At 36.8% G+C, this 21,089-nt stretch overlaps 1 protein-coding gene across 2 annotated transcripts in view; it reads left to right on the forward strand.

The window, feature by feature from the left end:
• KIF5B (kinesin family member 5B) overlaps positions 1-20,857 on the forward strand; it is a 33,381-nt gene extending 12,524 nt beyond the window's left edge. The window contains exons 9-26 of one of the 2 annotated variants that reach the window (XM_054650093.2): positions 1,349-1,453; positions 1,850-1,995; positions 3,460-3,608; positions 4,974-5,167; positions 6,099-6,167; positions 7,112-7,318; positions 9,065-9,208; positions 9,878-10,063; positions 10,924-11,041; positions 11,382-11,443; positions 11,557-11,666; positions 11,842-11,943; positions 13,997-14,057; positions 14,167-14,238; positions 14,393-14,497; positions 14,991-15,207; positions 16,914-17,043; positions 18,298-20,857. In XM_054650093.2, the coding sequence (XP_054506068.1) occupies positions 1,349-1,453; positions 1,850-1,995; positions 3,460-3,608; positions 4,974-5,167; positions 6,099-6,167; positions 7,112-7,318; positions 9,065-9,208; positions 9,878-10,063; positions 10,924-11,041; positions 11,382-11,443; positions 11,557-11,666; positions 11,842-11,943; positions 13,997-14,057; positions 14,167-14,238; positions 14,393-14,497; positions 14,991-15,207; positions 16,914-17,043; positions 18,298-18,304 (2,184 nt within the window). In that variant the 3' untranslated portion in view covers positions 18,305-20,857. Of the gene's footprint in view, positions 1-1,348; positions 1,454-1,849; positions 1,996-3,459; positions 3,609-4,973; positions 5,168-6,098; positions 6,168-7,111; positions 7,319-9,064; positions 9,209-9,874; positions 10,064-10,923; positions 11,042-11,381; positions 11,444-11,556; positions 11,667-11,841; positions 11,944-13,996; positions 14,058-14,166; positions 14,239-14,392; positions 14,498-14,990; positions 15,208-16,913; positions 17,044-18,297 lie in introns of both variants that reach the window. The other variant, XM_054650085.2, reaches the window with a different exon arrangement.
• The last annotated feature ends 232 nt before the right edge of the window (positions 20,858-21,089 follow it).

Here is a 21,089-nt window from a genome sequence, read left to right on the forward strand (position 1 = left end):
TCTGAGGTGTGTCAATTTTGATGTTGAAATATGGTTTCTGAATCCTAGGCTGGCTTGGCTGTTAGATGCTTTAAGCTGATCCACATTTCTGCAAGTGACATTTGTAAATCTAGACTAGGGTGGGGAAAGAGGGTAAAGTTCAGTTTCAGTATCTGAGGATGTGTGTGTTAGCCAGGTACAGGAATCAAGTTTTATGGTTATGGAATATCTGGATTTTCTTACGTAGTGATACCAAGTTTCTTAATTTTAAGATCTGATTAACACTGGTTGACAGCTTGCTTTCCTTTATCAGTAGCTTAAAGCACAGAAGGAAATACATACTGTAATTAGTCTTCTAAGAGCTGGATTTCTGACATTCTTTTCATCTTTGCTTCTGGGTTTATCCCTGTCTTTACTTCCAGGCTTGCTGTTGTTTTTCCTTACATCATTCTTCTATGACCTTATTGTTGTCTCTGATCCTATATTTAATCTGAAATGTGTTTCTTTAGTCAGAGTCTTTTTTTTTCTTTTAAAGAAGAGAGCTGGGTTGCAGGTCTTCTTTCTCTGTAGTTCCTTTCAGTGTTTGTTTCAAACTTTACATTGGTGCATTTCCTCAGTCCCTTTGAAATATGTGGAGTTTTCTAATGGCTTGTATTGGTTTATACACAGGAAAGTAGAATTGTTTCATTGGAGTCATGGTCACAGCTTGGTGGAAATAGTAAAGGGAGAGTTATAGAACTGTAAGTCAAATTCAGCCCTAGAGACAAAAGATGCAAGGTAGATAGAATGGCATCAGGTCAGATTTTTTTCATGTTTCTGCTACCTACTTAAGCTCCTAGAGCACTCATGTAGGTCAGATTCTGCCTCTAAAATCTGTTCTCACAATTCATGCTTGTGAAGATTTTCTGCTCCGTTTTCAAGGGGTAGTAGTGGTATGTGGTTTGGGTTTTATGGTTTGTTTTGTTAGGGTTTTTTAAGGGGAGAGGTAGTTTGGTTTTAAGGATGATCTCTGGACAAACTATTCATAATGCTTATTTTAAGTAATTAATCTTTTTTACAGACTTCAGAAAACTTCTGAAGTTGTTAATTTGACAGAAGTTATTAACTACACATTTTTCTGCTACAAAAAGGTGTACTTTGCAGGGGGAATATTCACTTCAGTTAAAAACATGAGAAATGTCTTCAGACACTGAGTCTTGAATGAGAAATTGATAATGAATTGGGGAAAGTCTGACTAAGAGTCGGCTTATGTGTACCTCATAAAGTCAGGGAGACTGACTTATAAGTGGGGAAATTACATAAGTTTTCTCTTAAATTTTGAAGGTATGTTTTGAAGATGCATATAGTAATGTCCTGAAATATTGTATAGGTTAGTAAAACTGGAGCAGAAGGTGCTGTGCTGGATGAGGCCAAGAACATCAACAAGTCTTTGTCTGCTCTTGGAAATGTCATCTCAGCCCTGGCTGAAAGCAGTGTAAGTGTTCTCTTTCATCTTTTTTTACTTAAAGGTTAAAAGCTTGCATCTCTGAACATACTGTGCAGAAATTCTTACCAATCTCAGTGATATGAGCCAGTGCATTGCAGGTGGCCATTACTCTTGTACTGTATTGACAGTAAAGATTAGGAAGTTACACATTTAATGCTGAGGGACCTGAGCATCTTACTGAAAGTTTCCTTGTGCTCTAAAGGTTACCAAACCTAGAAATACAATTTTGTCATCCCATGCATCTTCAGTCTTATGATTAATGAATTAAAGTAGAATTTAATGTCTTTCTAATTAGGTCATACCTAGCAAAAGTGTAGTTCATATTTCAGCAAATTAAATGTGTCTGAAAACCCGTGACTGATCATTTAACCTCTTCCTTGGTAGACATATGTTCCATATCGTGATAGCAAAATGACCAGAATCCTTCAAGATTCACTAGGGGGTAATTGCAGAACCACTATTGTTATTTGCTGTTCTCCATCTTCTTACAATGAATCTGAAACTAAATCTACTCTTCTGTTTGGCCAAAGGTGAGTACATGACTTAAAAGGAATAAACGTACAATGAGAAATAAGTTGCTCTATTAAGATTCCTGAACCAAATTAATTAGAATGTTTACTTACTTTCTGTAATTCTTCAGTGTATATGTGCCTAAGTGTTGTGATCTGTTTTGTCTCATAATATATATTAATCCTTAAACCAGGATCCTGAAGACTGTATTTTCAGGAGAAGCATATAATTTGTTTCAAATTGTGGCTTAATGTATAATCTTGAAGGGCTATAAGTACTTCCCTGTCCCCTGCCCTCCCTAAAGTAGGTAGGAAGAAGGTAGAAAGGAGCTCTCCCCTGGTAAGTTGAATGCTTTATTTGCCAGGAGAGCCTGTTCTCTGGTCTGTATCTAACACTCCAGTAAACTTTGAAATGATTCTTGTGAATTCCTCTGTCATTTGTAACTGAATTTATACATACTCATTTCCAATTAAGTACTTTGTTAGGTAGTTTTTATTTTCCATTGTGTTACTGTTGCTGCCTTGTTATACTCCAGTTCCTGACCACTAGATTAAATCACACCATTTAGTGGAGCACATTCCAAAACCAGTCAGTGTTTTGCTAGTCCATCTGATGTTAGTGTACCTCTGCCACTTCAGTCCAACAAGAGAGTTTCCTACTGGCCTCCTCTGAGAAGTTTTGTATTACGGAAAATAGACCAGATTAGAAATCTGGCAGAATGTGAGTAGTCAGTGAGTGTGGAGTAATGACTGCATTCTGCAGCAGTGGAGGCTTTGGGTTTCCTTTTAGAAGGAGGAGGTCTTTTCCTTTTATCATTTAGTGAATGAGCTACTGGAAAGTGTCTTCCAGCTGCAGCTATGTAGCTTCACTGCCTTGTGCTCTTGATGTTTTCAGGAGTTAACAGAGTGCATTCCTGTCTCAGCCGCTATCGTTAGCCCAGTATAATAATTCAACTAAATAGGGATATCAAATTTGTGCTGAAGCCCTCAGCTGTAGTAACTTAAGGCTATGTAATAATCATATAATATAGTAGAAAAGCATATCTCTTTTAGTAGTAATGTGTCCCCAAGATTTTGCTTTTGGTTGAAATGAGCTGTTTCATAGATAAGCCAGATGGTTTGCATGCTAGAAGTGTCCTCTCCATTGGACAGTGTTTGCTAGATGAGGAATACTGTTCTTTGTTCAAAACTGTGTACAACTGTCCTGACCTCAATTCTTTCAGATGAAGGTATGCAGCTTACCAACTCAATCCAACTCAATCAGTTTGAGATTTCTCAGCTTTCCAAAAGTTGTGTTGCTCTGTCTTTTGACAATTGTGTCAATCCAGTTAGAAGAATAGTAACTTGACAGGGAATAGAAATAAGGTTTTGGAAGAGATGGGAATGTTTATGTTTTTGCTAGTGATATGTGAACGTGTTATTTAGTAACCTTTAATTCCTTTCTTTAAAAATGACATTTCAGAGCTTTTTGCTTTCTCTGTGTAGAGCAAAGACCATTAAGAACACAGTCTGTGTCAATGTGGAGCTCACTGCAGAACAGTGGAAGAAAAAGTATGAGAAGGAAAAAGAGAAAAACAAGACTCTGCGTAACACCATACAGTGGCTGGAAAATGAGCTCAACAGATGGAGGAATGGTGAGAAGCAGTTTTATTATTATTCTGCAAACTTTAGGCAAGACAACACACACTGAGTTAGTCTTTAGGCTACCAGAAATAGCTAAGAGCACTATTTGAGGCAGTAATAAGGATGTTAAAGCTATGGGAGTGAGTCAGCTTTGGAGCATGATTTTTTTCACTTTATTGCAACTGAAATAACTTCTAATAATCGTGTTATGACAAAAATGTCTGAAAGTGTATTCCTGTTAGATTGTTCAACACTTAGTTTTCTAGCAGGCTAGAGTTACTTACATTGTAAAAAAATTAATTTGGGGGACAAAAAACTGATATTATTTGTAAGTGCAGAAACTAAGTAAAATGTTTCCCCTGTTTTGGTTTTGTGATTCAAAACAATATTACAAGATCTGCCCTCATTTAAAACTCAAAACGTGTGACTAGGCAAAAAACCCACACAAACCCCAAAGGTGCTGACAGTACCAAATATGTGCCTGTTAATTCTTCCTGAATGATTAACTTCTTATCAGTTCAAGTTGCTGGCAAAATGCAGGCTAATAGTGAAGCCATAAATTCAAGAAAAGAGAACATAGGTCATGCAGATATACTTTGGAGTTTTGCAGCTGTAGAAGGTGATTTTGAAATCTGACAACTGCACCACATCCTGATAAAAATCTAAAAAAAATGGGTTTGCTGAAATAGGTTTGGTAGGAAGTAGGGGGGTTTTTTGTTTGTTTTTGTTGGGGTTTTTTTATTGTTTCATAGAGCTGGTATGAGGCCACACCTGAAATGTAAATATTCTGAAAGAACTATACTTAACATGAGATACTGGAGTGTTGGAAAGAGTCTATACCTTCCAAGGACTGCATGAAATGTTTTGACTAAAGCACTAAGAAATTTAGTTTCATTTACTAGAGAAGTGCCTTGGCATGTTCTGTCTTCTTCTCTGTGCAGTTAGTGTTCTCATCAGAAAAATCTTTATGAACATGAAAGGATAAAAGTGTAACTGAAAAGATTTTACATTAGAAGCAGAGCAATGTAAAAGTAAATGTGGCTACCTAGTAAAACAGTGCCAAGGGAGACAGAGAGTTTTGTGTCTTCTGGGAAAGTTAGGTGACTTTCTAGAAGATAAGGTTTGATGTGTAGTTTGGAGCTCATAGCAGAGTAAATGGGTGAAATATGATGTTTTGTAGTAAGCAGGATATAGTTTGGATGATCTAGTGGGGGTTTTTTTTGTTTGTTTGGAGTTTTTTTACCAAATAATCAGCTGAACTCAGTTGCTTATTAACTGTGTAAAACTGTTAGTAGGAAATATGGAATACTTCTCAAGGGTAATTTTTTGGGAAATATGTCACGAATAACTGTACTAAAATTAAGTTTACTTTTAAGGGGAGACTGTACCAGTTGATGAACAGTTTGACAAGGAGAAGGCCAACTTAGAAGCTTTTGCAGTGGACAAGGATATTACTGTTATTAATGATAAACCAGCTACCACAATTGGAGTAACTGGCAATTTCACTGATGCTGAGAGAAGGAAATGTGAGGAAGAAATTGCCAAGCTTTACAAACAACTGGATGACAAGGTATAGCATTCTTTCTTAATGTAAGATCTGTTGAAAATATGTCTTGAACTATATTATTGTATAATGTATCTTCATCATTCTCAGGAGGAGAAGCCAAGGGGCAGGTACAGATCTCTTCACTCTTGTGACCTGAGGGAATGGCCTGAAGTTGTGTCAGGGGAGGTTTAGGTGGGATATTAGAAAAGGTCCTTCATCCAGAGGGAGGTTGAGCACTGAAACAGGCTCCCCCGTGAAGTGGTCACAACACCAAACCTGACAGAGTTCCAGAAGCCTTTGGACAATGCTCTTGGGCACAGGGGGTGACTCTCAGGGTGTCCTGTACAGGGCTGAGACTTGGGCTTGATGATCCTCATGGGTCTCTTCCAGCTCAGCTTATTCTGTGATTCTGTGTTTAATTTGCCAGTATTCATTTGTTAGCTCAGCTTGTTTAAGTATTTGCTGAGAGTACTTCCTCTTAATTCTGATTAAGAGAAATCAGAGTTGCCTTTTCTGGTGCTAAAGGAGTATTGTTTGTTAGCTGGAGAACAATGAATGTGGGAAAATGAGTAATTTGAAGACAAAATTTTTTTCTTTTCATGTTTTGGATATTTTATTTGAAATAAAAAATCTCAAATGTAAGCAGTAGTACTGTATTTGAATAAAGAAAATATTTTCATTAACAGTTAATTGTTCCTTAGAACAACTTGGAGAAAGCTTGCAAAAGCACAGATATAAGACTTTTGTTTCTGAAGCATGGTGTATTGCACATACATGCCAGGTTAAGAGCCTAATAGATCAACTAGTTAAAAGAATTGTTTTTTACTTTTACTGCTTTTTGTGTAATTATCTTGGAATAGAGAAAAGTTAGATACATAATGTCTGCTGTCTTGTAGATTAGTTTTTTTGAGTGGTATTTGTCAGTTTAATGAACACAGTCTTATTTCAACTACAGGATGAAGAAATTAATCAGCAGAGTCAACTAGTAGAAAAACTGAAGACACAAATGTTGGATCAGGAAGAGGTGACTTTTGCTCTTGCATCTATATTTTATTTTCATTGTCTTTCCATTAAAGAAATTGGTGGTATTTGGAATAGGTCACAGTTTATGACCAGGGAGTAGAATGAAAGCTTACTGCTGCACTATAGTTCTCTTTTATGCCTTATCTAAATGCTTTGCCTGTTCCTTCCTCCCACCTACACTGTGCTGATGGCCAAACTTAAACCAGCTTTACTTGGATCTTAAATATCCATGAAGATTGAAAAAATTAAAGTATTTAATTCAAAGACAGTTGTCTTCCCTATGCAGAGTTAGCAGGTTGTCAAAACTGAAGGTAACTTGATTTAATGTAAGAAATCTGTTCTAAGGTTTCCTTCTGGTCAGTTGCTGTACAGAGAGAGAAGGGAGAGGAGGGAAATGTATAGGCCCATAATGAAAAAGGAAGCATCTATGTGTTAATTCACACCATACTTGCTAGAATATTCAAATTATTTGTATGCACATGAAGCTACTGTTTAATCTAATTTAAATAAATAAATCTGCTTTTTTAGCAATTGTACCCTTTGTCTAGTTATTCTTCAGCAGCTAACAGTGTTAAAATGCTGAAGTTTAGTCCCTAGACTATTGAGCATTCCAGACTCATGAGTAGTGTTCAGTGGCTTTTTTGAGAACTTGAGAATATTCCATGTGCATTTCTGGTTGCTACTCCTATATGTCTTCACTTATAATCACTTCCATTTGTAGGATAATTAAAAACTTAAAGAACTGTGAATATAGGTGGTGAATTTAGTTTTTCATTATATTCTGTTCTTGGTATCCTTATTGCATGAAGCTAGTCACTAGGAATGTAGAATGTAGTGCTACAAGCTATTGTAGCAGCTGAAAGCATTAATAAAATTCAAGGTATGTGTGGAGTTTTCTTAATGATTATTTATTGTATTTTTATTAAACCTCTGTCAATGTTGCAGCTTCTGGCATCAACCAGACGGGACCAAGACAACCTGCAAGCAGAGTTGAATCGTCTTCAGGCTGAAAATGATGCTTCTAAAGAGGAAGTGAAAGAGGTGCTACAAGCCCTTGAAGAATTAGCTGTCAACTATGATCAGAAGTCTCAGGAAGTAGAAGATAAGGCAAAGGAATATGAACTGCTTAGTGATGAACTCAATCAAAAATCGGTATGAATTTGGGATAAGAAATTACTGACAATCTTCAGTGTGACTTTCTTGCCTTACCTGTGTTTTTTTTAAAGTCATTTGAAAGTGTTTCACAAGGGAAAATGAGATCTTAAGTCTAAAACTTACTTTATTTTTGCAGAGAATGATTATCTAAAGCCTGTAAGCTTAAGAAAAATTGTATGGTGATTATTGACCTTGATAGTGCCTGTCTTTTTAGTGCCTGTGACATTTTACTACCTGCAGAGTGTTCACAAATATCCTAGGTGTCAAAACTGAACACTTTCATTACATCATGCTGGTTTTGTTTGTCTTTCTGGTGCAGTTGGGAAACTCCTGACTTAAGAATCTGCTTTTTCCAATCTTGAAGTTGCAGTGAGCATACTGCAGTTTCTCTTGAAAGGAATGTGTATTTGCCTGCTGTGTGTTTGGAATGTGAGATAACTTACTTTGATGCCTTCAAAAATAAGCAGTTTGGTTCACTTTCTGAAAGGAGTAGATGGGGATGTATTCCACAAGATACCCTTTTAAAATACAGATGCAGCATCAGTCTCACAGGCTACTGTGCACATCCCTACAGCCCTGAACTGACATCCTCCTTACATTTCTGAACTGGCAGTTTTGGTAGCCAGTTATTTGGCAGACCTCAGTCAGTTTTATGTTAAGCAGTTAATACTCTACCTACTGTCCTAAAATTCTAATTAATGGAAAGGATCAGCATGTTTGCTGGCATTGCAGACATGACAATATCCATGACACAAGTTTCACTCTTCTCTGTTACTGAAGATAAGAGGGTCTGAGTCTTCTAGTGGCTGTGTCTTCCAATTTTCAGTTAGTAAGATTTGACTTGGGAGAGCACTGGTGATGTAACTGAAGTTCACAAGATCATGAAACTTCTTTTTAATCTTCTGAGTGTTCTGAACTGGTAACTTACATCACTTAAAGATTGGCCAAAAGTCAGAGAATTATGGAAGTCAGAGTCTTATGAGCAGCATTTAAAGTCTTTTGGGGTAGGCTTGCTCTGTGTGTATGATTCTGAAGTGTATGGTTTGTTTTTTGATGTGGTTTTTTTTTTCTTGTTTGCTTTATTGATGTAGTTTTTAGTTATAGGTACTGATTCTAGATATTATAACTAACATCCAGTGAGTGTCATGAATAACTCAATCTGCAAGAAAGCAACTGTTCAGAGGTGTCATAAACTGAAGACATCCCAATCTGGCACTGCTAACCCATGCAGTAACCATCCTTTGGCATCTCTGCCTCAGATGCAGACTAATAGCAGACTCTTGAGCGTGCAAGCTGCTGAGCTGCACCCACTACAACCACAGCAGCTCAAACCAACTGAAAAAGTGCTCAAGAATAAAAGTTGTGCTCATAAAATATCAGTACAAGAAGAGTATTCTCATTTTTTGATTTGCAAGTAGGAAAGAGTTAAGAGCTCTGCAGATAGAGGTGAAATTGTTTTAATTTACCAAAATATGGTGGAAAGTGTTGGACTTGCTGTCCATTTACTCTTTTTCTATAAATGTGATTCCCTGCAATATTTAATTGTATATAACTCTAAATGCTGTTTAACAGTGTTAACACTAATTTTGCTGCAGAATTTTAAGATTTTGTGAGTTGAAGGTCTCTGTCCCCAGTAGTTGTTAGCTCTTTCAGAAGAAATGCTGGTTCTCTGTAAATAGTATGACACTAGTTCCAAGAGCAAGAGTGTGTTTTGCTAATCAAAGGTAACTTCTTTTACTATAGGTCACTTTAGCCAGTATAGATGCAGAGCTTCAGAAACTTAAAGAAATGACCAACCATCAGAAGAAACGGGCAACAGAAATGATGGCCTCCTTACTAAAAGATCTTGCAGAGATTGGAATTGCAGTAGGAAATAATGATGTCAAGGTAAGAGTTAATCACTGCTGTTTTCAGTGCCATGTATTAAACACATGCATTGTGGATAGGTGGGGACATTTTCTTAGTATGGTAAAAATCACTACCATAGGAAGCTTCATCTATATTAATAATTTGGACATAAGCTTCTCCATTGCTTGTATTGTGACTTAATCAGGTCCCAGACAGAATTTGATTATGCACAGACAAGGAAGAGCATGCATGATTTTTTTCTGAAGCAGTGTTCTCATTCTTGTTATCAAACTGCTGTATGAAGTGGTCTTAATCAACAGCATTGTCTTGGAAATCTAATACTGACTTACAGTGACAATCAGGATGATACTTACATTAAAGACAGCATGAGGACATGAAATAAAAGTCTAGAAGATGGCTGTAGGGCAAGAATGACTTGCAGTAAGTCATTCTGAGCAGTATTAGAAATAAATTGTGAATTGCATTTACTTCTTCAAGCAACTCATTGTCTTTGTACAAACTTCTCAATAATCAATCAGAAAACTTAAATACCAAAATGTAAGTTTGTTGGTTTTTTTTCTCTCTTAAGTTCTGTGGCTGTCAGTTGAGGCTGGGGATGTGTCCTGGCCATTAAGATGCTCCAGTACACTGTTAGTTCACTTCTGTTATGTGAGCTTTCTAAATGTGCTATTCCACCCTTTTCAGCAGCCTGAGGGAACTGGCATGATAGATGAGGAATTCACAGTTGCAAGGCTGTACATTAGCAAAATGAAATCAGAAGTGAAAACAATGGTGAAACGTTGCAAACAGTTAGAAGGCACACAAGCTGAAAGCAATAAGAAAATGGAAGAAAATGAAAAGGAGTTGGCTGCCTGCCAGCTCCGGATCTCACAGGTAAATATTTCTCTACAGTGCAGTGTTCTTTATAAATTAAATTCATTAACCTATTAGGAGAAAAAAAAAAGTTGCAGGGTTTTTTTGGCACCTAACAAAGCACACTGAGTGAACAGCCATAAGACTCAGCTGTTTCCTTAGTACTGTCATCAGATTGGATGCTTCTAAGTAATTCTGCATGGCAGGAAGTCAGAATTCCTGCAATTCATCTGTAGCCTGCTAATGCTTTTGTAGCACTTGTATTAAATACTAGAGCCTGTGTGTTCTCCATCACAGGATTCTTTACAAATACAAGTCTTACAGAAGCAGTGGCTAGTGGGCACTCTGCCTGCTAATGCTCCAGGCTGGAAGTGGGAGAGGTAATAACAGAGTAAAATTCCAAGAGGTTTGTATAGCAGATTAAATTTATTTCTAATGTGAGAAAGGCCCTTTTAATGTGATTGTTAGAAAAGATAAGTAATGTGAATTCTAACACTTCTGAAAACTGTAATCTAGACATGCAGTTTAATATTTCTGTATATTGCTTTTCATACAGATAATCATCTCTTTTAAAATCAGGAGATGCACATTTCAGGACAATTTTCTAAATACAGTGGCCCTCTCTTGCCTCTGCTAGTATTTAACATTCAAAACATCTCCCAGCCAAAAATGTATTTCATTCCAACCCAGAATAAAGACATTGTCTTAAAGGCTGCATTACAGATCTACTTGAGTAGTCATATTCTTTTAAGAGTCTAGCTGGCGCCATTTTGTTTTGAGATGAGGTTACTTGTTGTGTAAAAAATAAGTATGAACTGTTTATGCAGATGTAATTCCATAGTACCTAGTTCCAAAGTAAATGAATCTTTTCATTCCACAAGCATGAAGCCAAGATCAAGTCACTGACTGAATATCTTCAGAATGTGGAACAGAAAAAGAGGCAGCTGGAAGAATCTGTGGATTCCCTTAATGAAGAATTAGTTCAACTCCGAGCACAGGGTAGGACTTGCCTCCCTACACCCCACCCACCACCACCATTTTAACAATATAGTGATAAATATAAAGTGGGAATTGCTCTGTTCTGTTTAGGTTGAAAGGTAGAGCTATAGAAAGGCTTTTTTGCTACTAAACATGTAGCATTAATCCATGGTAAAACATGTTTGCTGCTTGAAAGAACTGTTATTGATTAAAGGTGTTACTAATTTAATTAATTTTTGTGGTGGGAGGGGACTTTTTCCAAATTGTAAGGTGTTGGCAAGGGAAGGGAAGTCAATGCCATCATCCATTTGATTGCGTAGAGACCTGGCTGAATGGTTTTTTTGTTCTCTATCCCTTCTAGAAAAGGTCCATGAAATGGAGAAAGAGCACTTAAATAAGGTTCAAACTGCAAATGAAGTCAAGGTAAGTCAATTTCATTGCTTAAAAAAGAAGAAAACCCCAACAACCAAAATCCCTCCAGAGTGAAGCCTGGTGGTAACTCAGAGCATTTAATATGTTCTGGTTTTTTCTAATAGCAAGCTGTGGAGCAGCAAATTCAGAGCCATCGTGAGACACATCAGAAACAAATCAGTAGCCTAAGAGATGAAGTTGATGCAAAGGAGAAGCTCATCACTGAGCTTCAAGAGTAAGTACTTGTCTTTATTTTAGTGGTGCCAAATGTCTCTGGACTGGGCAAGTACGGAAGCAGAGTGCAGTGGGAGGAAGTGGTGAGAGTTTCCTCCAGAACTGTCCTCCTGTCTTCCATTTTGTTACTGAATGGGCAAAAGTTTCAGCTGATAAAATATTTACTTTGTGTTCAGCCAAAACCAGAAGATGATGCTTGAACAGGAACGTCTGAGAGTTGAGCATGAGAAACTGAAAGCGACTGATCAGGAGAAAAGCAGAAAACTTCATGAGCTTACGTGAGTGATAATAAAAGTGATGCATGAAACAAATGTGTGTGGGGACACTTGCTCTATAACTAGTGACATAATAGGATGCAGTGCATCATATTAGGTCACTAGTTATAGAGCATGTCACTAGTTATAGCATGCTTGTTAAGGAGGCCTTCTTGAACCTTTTTTAAAACCTTTGCACTGCGTGAATACTTAAAACAGGAAGTAAAACTCTGACAGATATGAAGGCCACAACTGGTTTTTTTTGTTGTTGTTATGCTATGGATTGAATTAGCTTTCCAATTTGCAGCTAAGCATTGCATTCTGTAAGAGTGCAAGAGTCTTCTAACAATTCCCCTTACTCTTTTTGTGGTTCTTCTGTTCCCTTAATCTTTTTATGGTTCTTAGGTGATTTAACTTGTTAGGTGGCTCTAATCGGTTTATTCTTAAAATTAAACAGTTGCATGCTTCATTGATTAACTAAATACAATGTGTTAGTGAATTAGAGACTTGAAAGTTAGTGGAAAAGTGGAATTACATTCTACTTGCAGGTACTATCCAGTCAAACTTGAAAAGAGTTCTCAGCTTCTAGAAATCTGACCTTAAACTCCTGGAAATCTTTCTAAGTGTATCAGTTGTAACCCCTTCCTGGTGCATACAAACTTATCTTTACAGAAGCTAAAAATACATTATTCTTAAAAGTACTCTTTGAAAAGTTCTTTTTGGCTAAGTTTAAAACACACAGGGGTTTTTATCATGGTATTTGAAGTAATCAGAGGGACCTGACTCATCTGTGCTGATCACCAAGAAGCAATGCTTGCTATTTTTTTTTTTTACCTTTTTGTTTGTTTGTCCTGTTTAATTGACTAAAATTTTAACAGTACTCTGATCTTGTGATTCCATCTTATTTTGATTTATCTATCTACCACAATTATTACAAAACTTACATTAACTACAATAGGTTTTCTTGTAAGATTTGCTATACATACCACATTACTGCTTTCTATTTCAGTTTGTAGGCTCAGCTACATCTCGTACTGACCACTTTAAAGCACCTGCTGTATAGGAACATTCCTCTTCAAAATATTTGCAAAGAAGTTCTAAAAATTGTATTCTGTGTCCTCCCCTAGACTTTTTGAATCCAGTTGTTTTCCACTGAATATCATAAATGTGCATGGCAAATGACAGATCAGGAAGAAAGCAGATTATTCACTTTAATTGTTTCCATTTGAAGTTGTAGGAGATGCCTGGAACTATTTATCCTGGAAAATGGATAGGATATTGGGATTATTTAGAATACTAGATCAAATTTATTAGATCAAATGTTTGGTCATTTAACTGTGAGCTAGTAGTGAAACTGACTGAGTGAGGAGAAATTCCAAGAGGAAAAGAAGTTTTTTTAACTACTTAACAGGAATGCTTCATTTTTTTCACTTTATATTCTAATCTCAGGTCATAAAAAGAAACATCCACATTCCTTTCCTGTATTCTGTCATCTTGGTAACTGCACTGACTTACAGTTCTGAGAAAGAACATTTCCTGTGATGAAAATGCTTTCACAGTAACTGGCAAGACAGCAGCTCTGTATACAGATAATCATCAGGTTCTATTCCTGTACTCTGACATTGTTGTTTATGATGCTGGTTTTGCCAATGTGTTGAGAGTGAGGTGTTAAAGAAAACAAAGAGAAAATTTTTAATCTGGCACATGATCCTTATCTCAGCTGGTCACAGCTAAGAACATTTGTAGAATAAGATCTCCCCAAATATTCACTCCAAAGTGGACTCTAAGAGTCTTGTCTTTTACTATTCTAGAAACTTTTACAATTTATGCATCTGAATGTACTTGTTTGTATTCCATATTAGAAGTACATCCCTCTTTTCCTTTTGCAACTCCCCCAATCCCACCACCCCCATGCCATACAGATTTCTGAGTGTCATCTGTTGGTTCCATCTTTAATTTAAGACTTCAGCCAAAATACTTTTTTCATTTGTACCATAGAGTGTTAATTACTCTAGTCCTCTAAAAGAAAATTTCTGATTTTTCTAGGATATTTCAGGAACAATTTATTCTCTTTTAGGGTTATGCAGGACAGACGGGAACAAGCGAGGCAAGATTTAAAGGGTTTGGAAGAGACTGTGGTAAGTAGTCAGAATATATTCCAAAGCAAATGTCAATATTTGTCTTTTTTTTTTTTTTTTTGTTTCAGAGTTTGTTTGGGTTGTGTTAATTTCTTGTCCTTTATTGTAGGCAAAAGAACTTCAGACTCTTCACAATCTTCGGAAGCTGTTTGTTCAAGATCTGGCTACTAGAGTGAAAAAGGTAATGTGGTGCTGTAGCTAAACTTGTTGTTTCTGGGAATGCTGCATGAATTTCAGTTTAGAACTAAGGTAGGAGCTGATGTTTATTTGGTTTAATTTTTATGGCTATGGAAGTTCAGATTTGTTCTCAGCCTCCTGTCTCCCTCCCCCTGCAGAGTGCTGAGATCGACTCAGATGATACAGGAGGCAGTGCTGCACAGAAACAGAAGATTTCCTTCCTTGAGAATAATCTTGAACAGCTTACAAAGGTTCACAAGCAGGTACAGTGAGACTTCATTTCAAATTTTAATGAAACTACTCCAGATCCATTATTACAGAAGCAACTGTCTATTGGTAATAAAATAGGTAAATACTTCTACATCTTAAGTGTGTCTCTTGATACAGGAAAACTTCAGTCTATTATTTTGTAACATAAATTAATTAGCTGTTTTAAGTACATGTGGGTGTATAATAAAATAGCTGCATTTAAACAGAAGGGGATCCAGGTTTGTGTTTAGACTGCATATATGAGTCTGAGGGCTGCTTGCCTGTCTCAGATGTAAGAGGTGTCTCTGTGGGTAGCAGGTTCTTCCACAGTAACTGATTTTGCAAATGACAGTCTCAATGTCACTGACCTCCACAGATTTACTAAAAGCCTAAGCAAAGTTAATGTAGTAAGGCTACTGCTTTGCCTCTTTAGGGGTGAGGAGGGTATTTGGTTAGCTCTCCCTATGAAGGGAGATTGCACAAAAATAAACACTTCTGGTTTTGTAGCTGGTACGTGATAATGCTGATCTGCGCTGCGAACTTCCTAAACTGGAGAAGCGACTCAGAGCTACGGCTGAAAGGGTTAAAGCTTTGGAGTCTGCCCTGAAGGAGGCCAAAGAGAACGCTTCTCGTGATCGCAAGCGCTACCAGCAAGAAGTAGATCGTATAAAGGAAGCTGTGAGATCCAAGAATATGGCCAGAAGAGGACATTCAGCACAAATTGGTGAGTGAAGAATCCCCTGCCCCAAAGCTTCATCTCTCCTACCTTTTTTTTTTTGTTTTGTTTTTGTGTATATGTGATCTTTCAGCCCTCATTGAAACTGCACATATCAATGTGATCTGTTTTCTGCTGTGAGTTATATTTTGGTTAACAGACTGTATGTGGAGGGGATACTTTATGGTTGTTTGCCTTTTTATTTATTTTATTTGGCTTTGGAAAATGCTTACCAACCTAGATTTCTAGCCTGAATATGTTATATTTCCCAGAGGAAACAGTACACTGCATGTGAGTCTTATTAATCTCTTAGATGATTCCAATTCCATTCCAATTTCTAAGACTAAATAGGTATTTCAAGGAAACAAGAAAGATTAAGCCATCACCTTCAACAACAATATCAACAAAATTGACCTGATCTTAAGGGGCGGAGGAGCAGACAGAAACCCACAATATCCAAAGATCCTTAATTACCTTTTCAGTTCTTTGTTCCAAAATGTAGAGTATCCACAGCCCTCTCTAGGGGAAAATAACAGAAAAATGGGTGGGAGGGTGGAGGCAGAATAGTCATATTCCTTTGCTCTTCCACCTGCCATTACTCTGCCAAGTGCTGAGGATGGAGAAAGTGTGTGACCTGTGGAGAACTTAACTGTGCACATTACACTACAGCTGTAGAACTGAAACACTTCAGTCAGCAATACACTTCTCTTAATTGTTAATGTCACTAAAATGAATGTTGCAGTTAAATTTTACTCATATTCTGCAGGTCTGCAAAGAGCTGTTGCAAAATAGTTAAAATTTTTTGGTCACATGAAGTGACAGCTTGCAGACAGGTGCTTTTGTGTCTTAATTTTCTCTCAAATGGTCTCCAAGAAAACAACAATTCTCTGGTGAGCTCATCTGAGGTACACAGCCTCTTGTGATTAAATGTCTAGATGAACTAGTCATGTCTTCCTGGAGATCAGTTTCCTATAAGGCAGTAATTGAGAAGTGTTTCTCTGCTGCAGCTGCTGCCTGTAGGTTCTTTTTTGCCTGCTGAAATTTTAAGTGCTTCTCTTTAATATTACAGAACTTTGTGAAGTCATACATATACATTATGTGTGTTCTGTTAAGAGCTAAGTGCAAAACTGATTGAAAATACAGTTTATTAAGTGTATGCAGCTAATGAACAACCTGTCAGAACTGCTGGGTTTTTACTTTGGCTATAGAGCAAGTTTTATTTTTGTGTGGTGGTAGGTTGATGAAGCAGTGTTATCTGTGGAGTATTGGTACACAGAACCACCTGCAGAGAGAGAAACTATTGACTTTATAAATAAGTAGATGTGGGAAGGACAGCAAGTATGATTCCTTACTGATACATAACTCTCAGGAAGCTGCCTTAGTGTTGTGTCTTATTTGAGTTCTTATTGCCAAAAAAAAGGATTCATTGAAGGTAATGCATTAGGTGGCACAGATAATTCTTGTGAAGATAATCCTTATCAGAAGCTTTGCAACTTTAACAGGGAACAATAAAAGCAAAACCTTGTCTATTCTCCAGGGTTTGTTGTAGTTGACACTAATCTGTTACGTTCTCACAATGCCATCCTCTAAACTCGTTTTCTTATTCCAAGTGCATTCAGTTGTGACTATGGCATTTGGCTAATGATATCAGTAAATTTGAATAATCCAAGGTACTGTTGTGTGTATATTTGTAAGTCCCATTTCTTGTTGTGCAGCTAAGCCTATCCGCCCTGGCCAGCATCCAGCAGCTTCTCCAACTCATCCAAGTGCAATTCGCGGTGGAGGTGCGTTCACTCAGAACAGCCAGCCAGTTGTGCTGCGCGGAGGCGGACGGCAAGACAAAGTGTAAGTTTGTCTTGTAGCTTTTTTAAAATGTGTGATCAAACTACTTTGTGTTAGGTTTATTACAGTTCATTCTGTGGCATAAAGCCACTCAAATAGTCAGATTAATAGTCAGTCTCCTTTTTAGAGAATTTTAGAGCCAGTGGGATGGTATAATGTACACCTGACTAAAGATGCTGCTGCTTTTCTTCTTAAGTGTGTTTGCTGTAAAATGGTAGTTCTGATGGTGTTCTGCAGGAGTAGAACAAAATGTGGAAACAATCTGTTGGAGATGGTTACCAGTCAAAGACAGTAGCCACTGTTTGAGAAAGGATTGGATATTTTCAATTCTTTTGGCTTGCTAGTATCTTTTTAAATATGGTTTTCTTCAGGAAAATATTTGATGGTGAAATAAAATTTACTATATTTTTCATGTTATTTATTTTCTCTAATCTCTAAAGTAATTACATGTTGCATGGTATTTAATATGTTTAAGTTGCTTTACTGAATCATCTCTCTTTTTAATTAAAATCTGCTTCATAGTTGGTTGTCTATTGTTCACCTAACAGTAATGCTATACTTTATATTCCCTGTTGTCATCTTTACTTTTGAATGTGTCTATAAATGTCTTGTAGACATTCCCTTAGTTACTTATCTGCACCTTCAGTTTGAAATACATCTAAAATGGGGTGAGGTCCTTGAAATCTGGGTGCTCCTCTTCTGAAGGGCTCCAGAACAGCTTATGTCAATCTTGTTTCTGTTTGTTTGTTTTCATTAGCTGATTAACTTTTCAAAGCTTTCTCTCCAATTCAGAGAAAACTGGGCTGTAGTACTAGTCAAGGTACCTGGTTCTGTTCAGAAATGTCTCTTAGTGAATTAGAGGTTAAACTGATGGGTGCTTCAGCCTTGAATAACATTTGCCTTGAATGACCAAGGAGTTGCCACTACCCAGGAATAGCAGCAACAGTCGTGGGAAATGGAGCTGGGCTCTAAGTGGTGGTTTCTGTCTGTAATGTTTACTCCATTATTGCAGTCCAAATTGCATACCTAGTCAGTTTGTGGTGCTGAAAAATCGTTGGTAGCAGACAGCATTGCTTAAATGCTTTGTGTGCTGTGTGATTTCCTATTTTAAAGTGGTTTTTTTATTAGCACTTATCTGAGTGGTTTAAGAACTGGGCTCTTAAAGGCCATGTAAATAGTGATATGGTCTACTGTAAATGCAAATAACTTTGCTTTTTTGTCTTAACTCTGTGATTTTTTTCTTTTTTTCATTTACAGTTGCTGAAAAGTAAATGCAGCATGAGGAGGATTGGATATTGTGTAGAGGGAGTCATTCCATGACAATAATCTCTCCTTTTGGGGACTGTAGGATTATTTTTTGAAAATTGTATAAATTATACCTGGCCTGTACAGCTCTTCCCCCTTCTACAAATTCTGCTAACTGATTCCCAAAAAAAAACCAACTAGAGTGCAATTTTGGCGTCTTGAAAAATGACATGTTACTTAAAGTGTAGCTCTGCTTATTACACAGTTTGTCTTTCATGTCTTAAATTTAGTCTGCACTGTGCCAAGCTGAATGTACGTTGACAAAAATCTTAGTTCAAATTTTCTAGCTTAATTTGTGTACATCTTATTGTCTTAGAGAATGTGCAACAGTGTTTTAAGTATACTTTCATTTTTACCACTTCACATAACACTACATGTCCCACTGAATTAGGGCGGCACTCTCATTACAGTGTTCTTTTGGAATGCTGCATTGAGCGTTGGAGCTGACTGTGTTTGGACAGTGCGAGGATCCTGAAGTGCTGACACGGCTGCCTCGAGGCACCGCCGACCTAAAGAGCTGGGCGAGAACAGGGCTCTGTAACTGTTACCTCACCCAGTGCCCGGCCACAGGGTGACTTAGAGTTAAATACTGTACAGAAATGAGAGCAAACCTGAGTTTACAACAAAGACTTTGGCAATGGATTATCCCATCTGTCCTGTTCCTGGTTCTGCACACAGTACGGTCTGGTGGAGTGAAAACATTCTGCTTCATTCTGATGGGCCTGTCTGGCCATTTGTCTGTATCTGTGACGGTTCACTTTCACTATTTTGTAATAGTGAAATGAAGGCAATCTAAACTGTAACTTTATATTCCACTACATACAGTACTGGAATTTTTGACTAAAATTTTAATTTTCAATTTAAAAAGCCTTTTTCAGCAACAGGCCAATGAATTCAGATACATAAATAAAGGACACAACTTTTTAAAACTGATGTATCCAGAAATGCCAGAGGCATGTGTTTAAAATAACAATAAAATAAAGTGCTACCCTGAATTGTATTTGTAATTCATTTGTAAGTAGGTATATGAAATGTCCAAAGTAGTAGCTGTTGAATATTTTTTCTTCTCTTTGCAATAAAGTCCTGTAAAGTGGCTAACAAAACAAAACGTGGGGTTTTGATTTTTCTGTTTTGTTTTGTTTGTTTGTTTTGAGCTCTGGTACTCTCACTGAGCTGAATCCAGGGTTTAAAGTTTTATAGTATAATTTACTTAACTTATTCATAGGGTTTAGCCACTATAATTTTTAGGACAACCTTCTTCTGTATAGAAACTAGCTAGTTACCAGGTCTTTAAGAAAGAAGAAACTTAGTGTTGCTGGAAGAATTCAGTGAGTTTCAGACCTGGTTGATAAAACTTTTTGTTCTGGCTTGAGTTTTTTGCTGGGTATTCAGTTACTGTGGAAACGGTAGAAACTCTGTGACTGTTCAGACAGCAAATCACTTTCAATTTTTATATTTTAAAATAGGCAAAATATTTATATTATGATGGAGTATAGTCAAATTTTAGACTTTGAACCACTTTTTTTCTATATCTACAGTAGTCTGAATTTTTAGTAGTTTGATTTTTAAAGGTTGAGTGTATCAGTTGGAAATCCCACTATTTTGGAGTTCTCAGCTTTTAAGACAGTTTTCTTCACTAAAGCCACCAAACACTCCAAACTTGTAGTTGTTTTAGAGCACAGTTGAAGGCAGCATAATGAGGGAAAAAAATAAAGAAACAACATAGTTTGAATTAAATTTCTCATCATGGAATCAGCACTGTCCATCATCTTTCTCAATGTTAACTACAGGTTTTCAGGCCTTCATTTGTCAATGTGCAATCATAAAAACAAAACAACACACTCAAATGAAGCAGGATTTTTTCTCATGCTTGTGAATGGGGGTTTCATTCCTGTAGGTAATTGTCATGGGTTTTGGTGCTGAAAATTGCTGTGTTTAAAAAATTAGATTAAATAGGAACTAGTGTGTAGCTCAGTGTACATCACCTTTTTATATTTAAACTTTTTTTTTATTTTAAACCTTTTATGAAGTTTACCAAGAACTGCCTCTTAAAATGTAAAAAATGAAAAAAACCACACAACTTTCTGTGCTTTCTGGTTTGGCTGTCATAGGTCAGCCAGACAGGACAATTACTGTATTTTGTAAATGAAAGTATTCAATCTATACAGGGAATGTTCAACACTGCTATTTCAACTTGCAGTTTTTGAGTGGTTCTTATTTTTATGTTCCTCTAGATCATATTTTTAAAAGATGGTTTAGGATAGGAACTTGGTGAAATAATATTTATTTCTGGTGAACAACTAAATTATTTACATAACTTAAATGCTGACTCACTACTGTGTGTAACTCTAAATTTGACATGAGGACAAGTCTACCTGTGGAATCTGATTTAACTTCAGTACACTTAAGATGCATTAAAACAATTGGTTTGGGGAAGACGCCATATAGTTTTAACTTACCTGCATGCTGTAAATGTATTTGTGTTTAAATAAAGAGGAGAAAAATCTTTGAACTTTTGTGCATTTATTCCATTTATTATCTCTATAATATGTGGTGATGCAACAATCTTTTCCAGGTGTGTTGTGTTTGGGGCTCTCCTGACTGTGGTGTCACTTGTCTGTATGGTGGTGCTCAAAGCTCTCTTTTTATCCACATGCTTGGATAGTTGTTTCCAGAATCCATGTAAACTTGGTTGGAAAGGAATTACCATGAGTTATCACTTGCTTTGTGAGCCTCTCTTTTCT

The sequence above is a fragment of the Agelaius phoeniceus genome, chromosome 1 (genome assembly GCF_051311805.1).
Source record: "Agelaius phoeniceus isolate bAgePho1 chromosome 1, bAgePho1.hap1, whole genome shotgun sequence".
Taxonomy (NCBI): Eukaryota; Metazoa; Chordata; class Aves; order Passeriformes; family Icteridae; genus Agelaius; species Agelaius phoeniceus.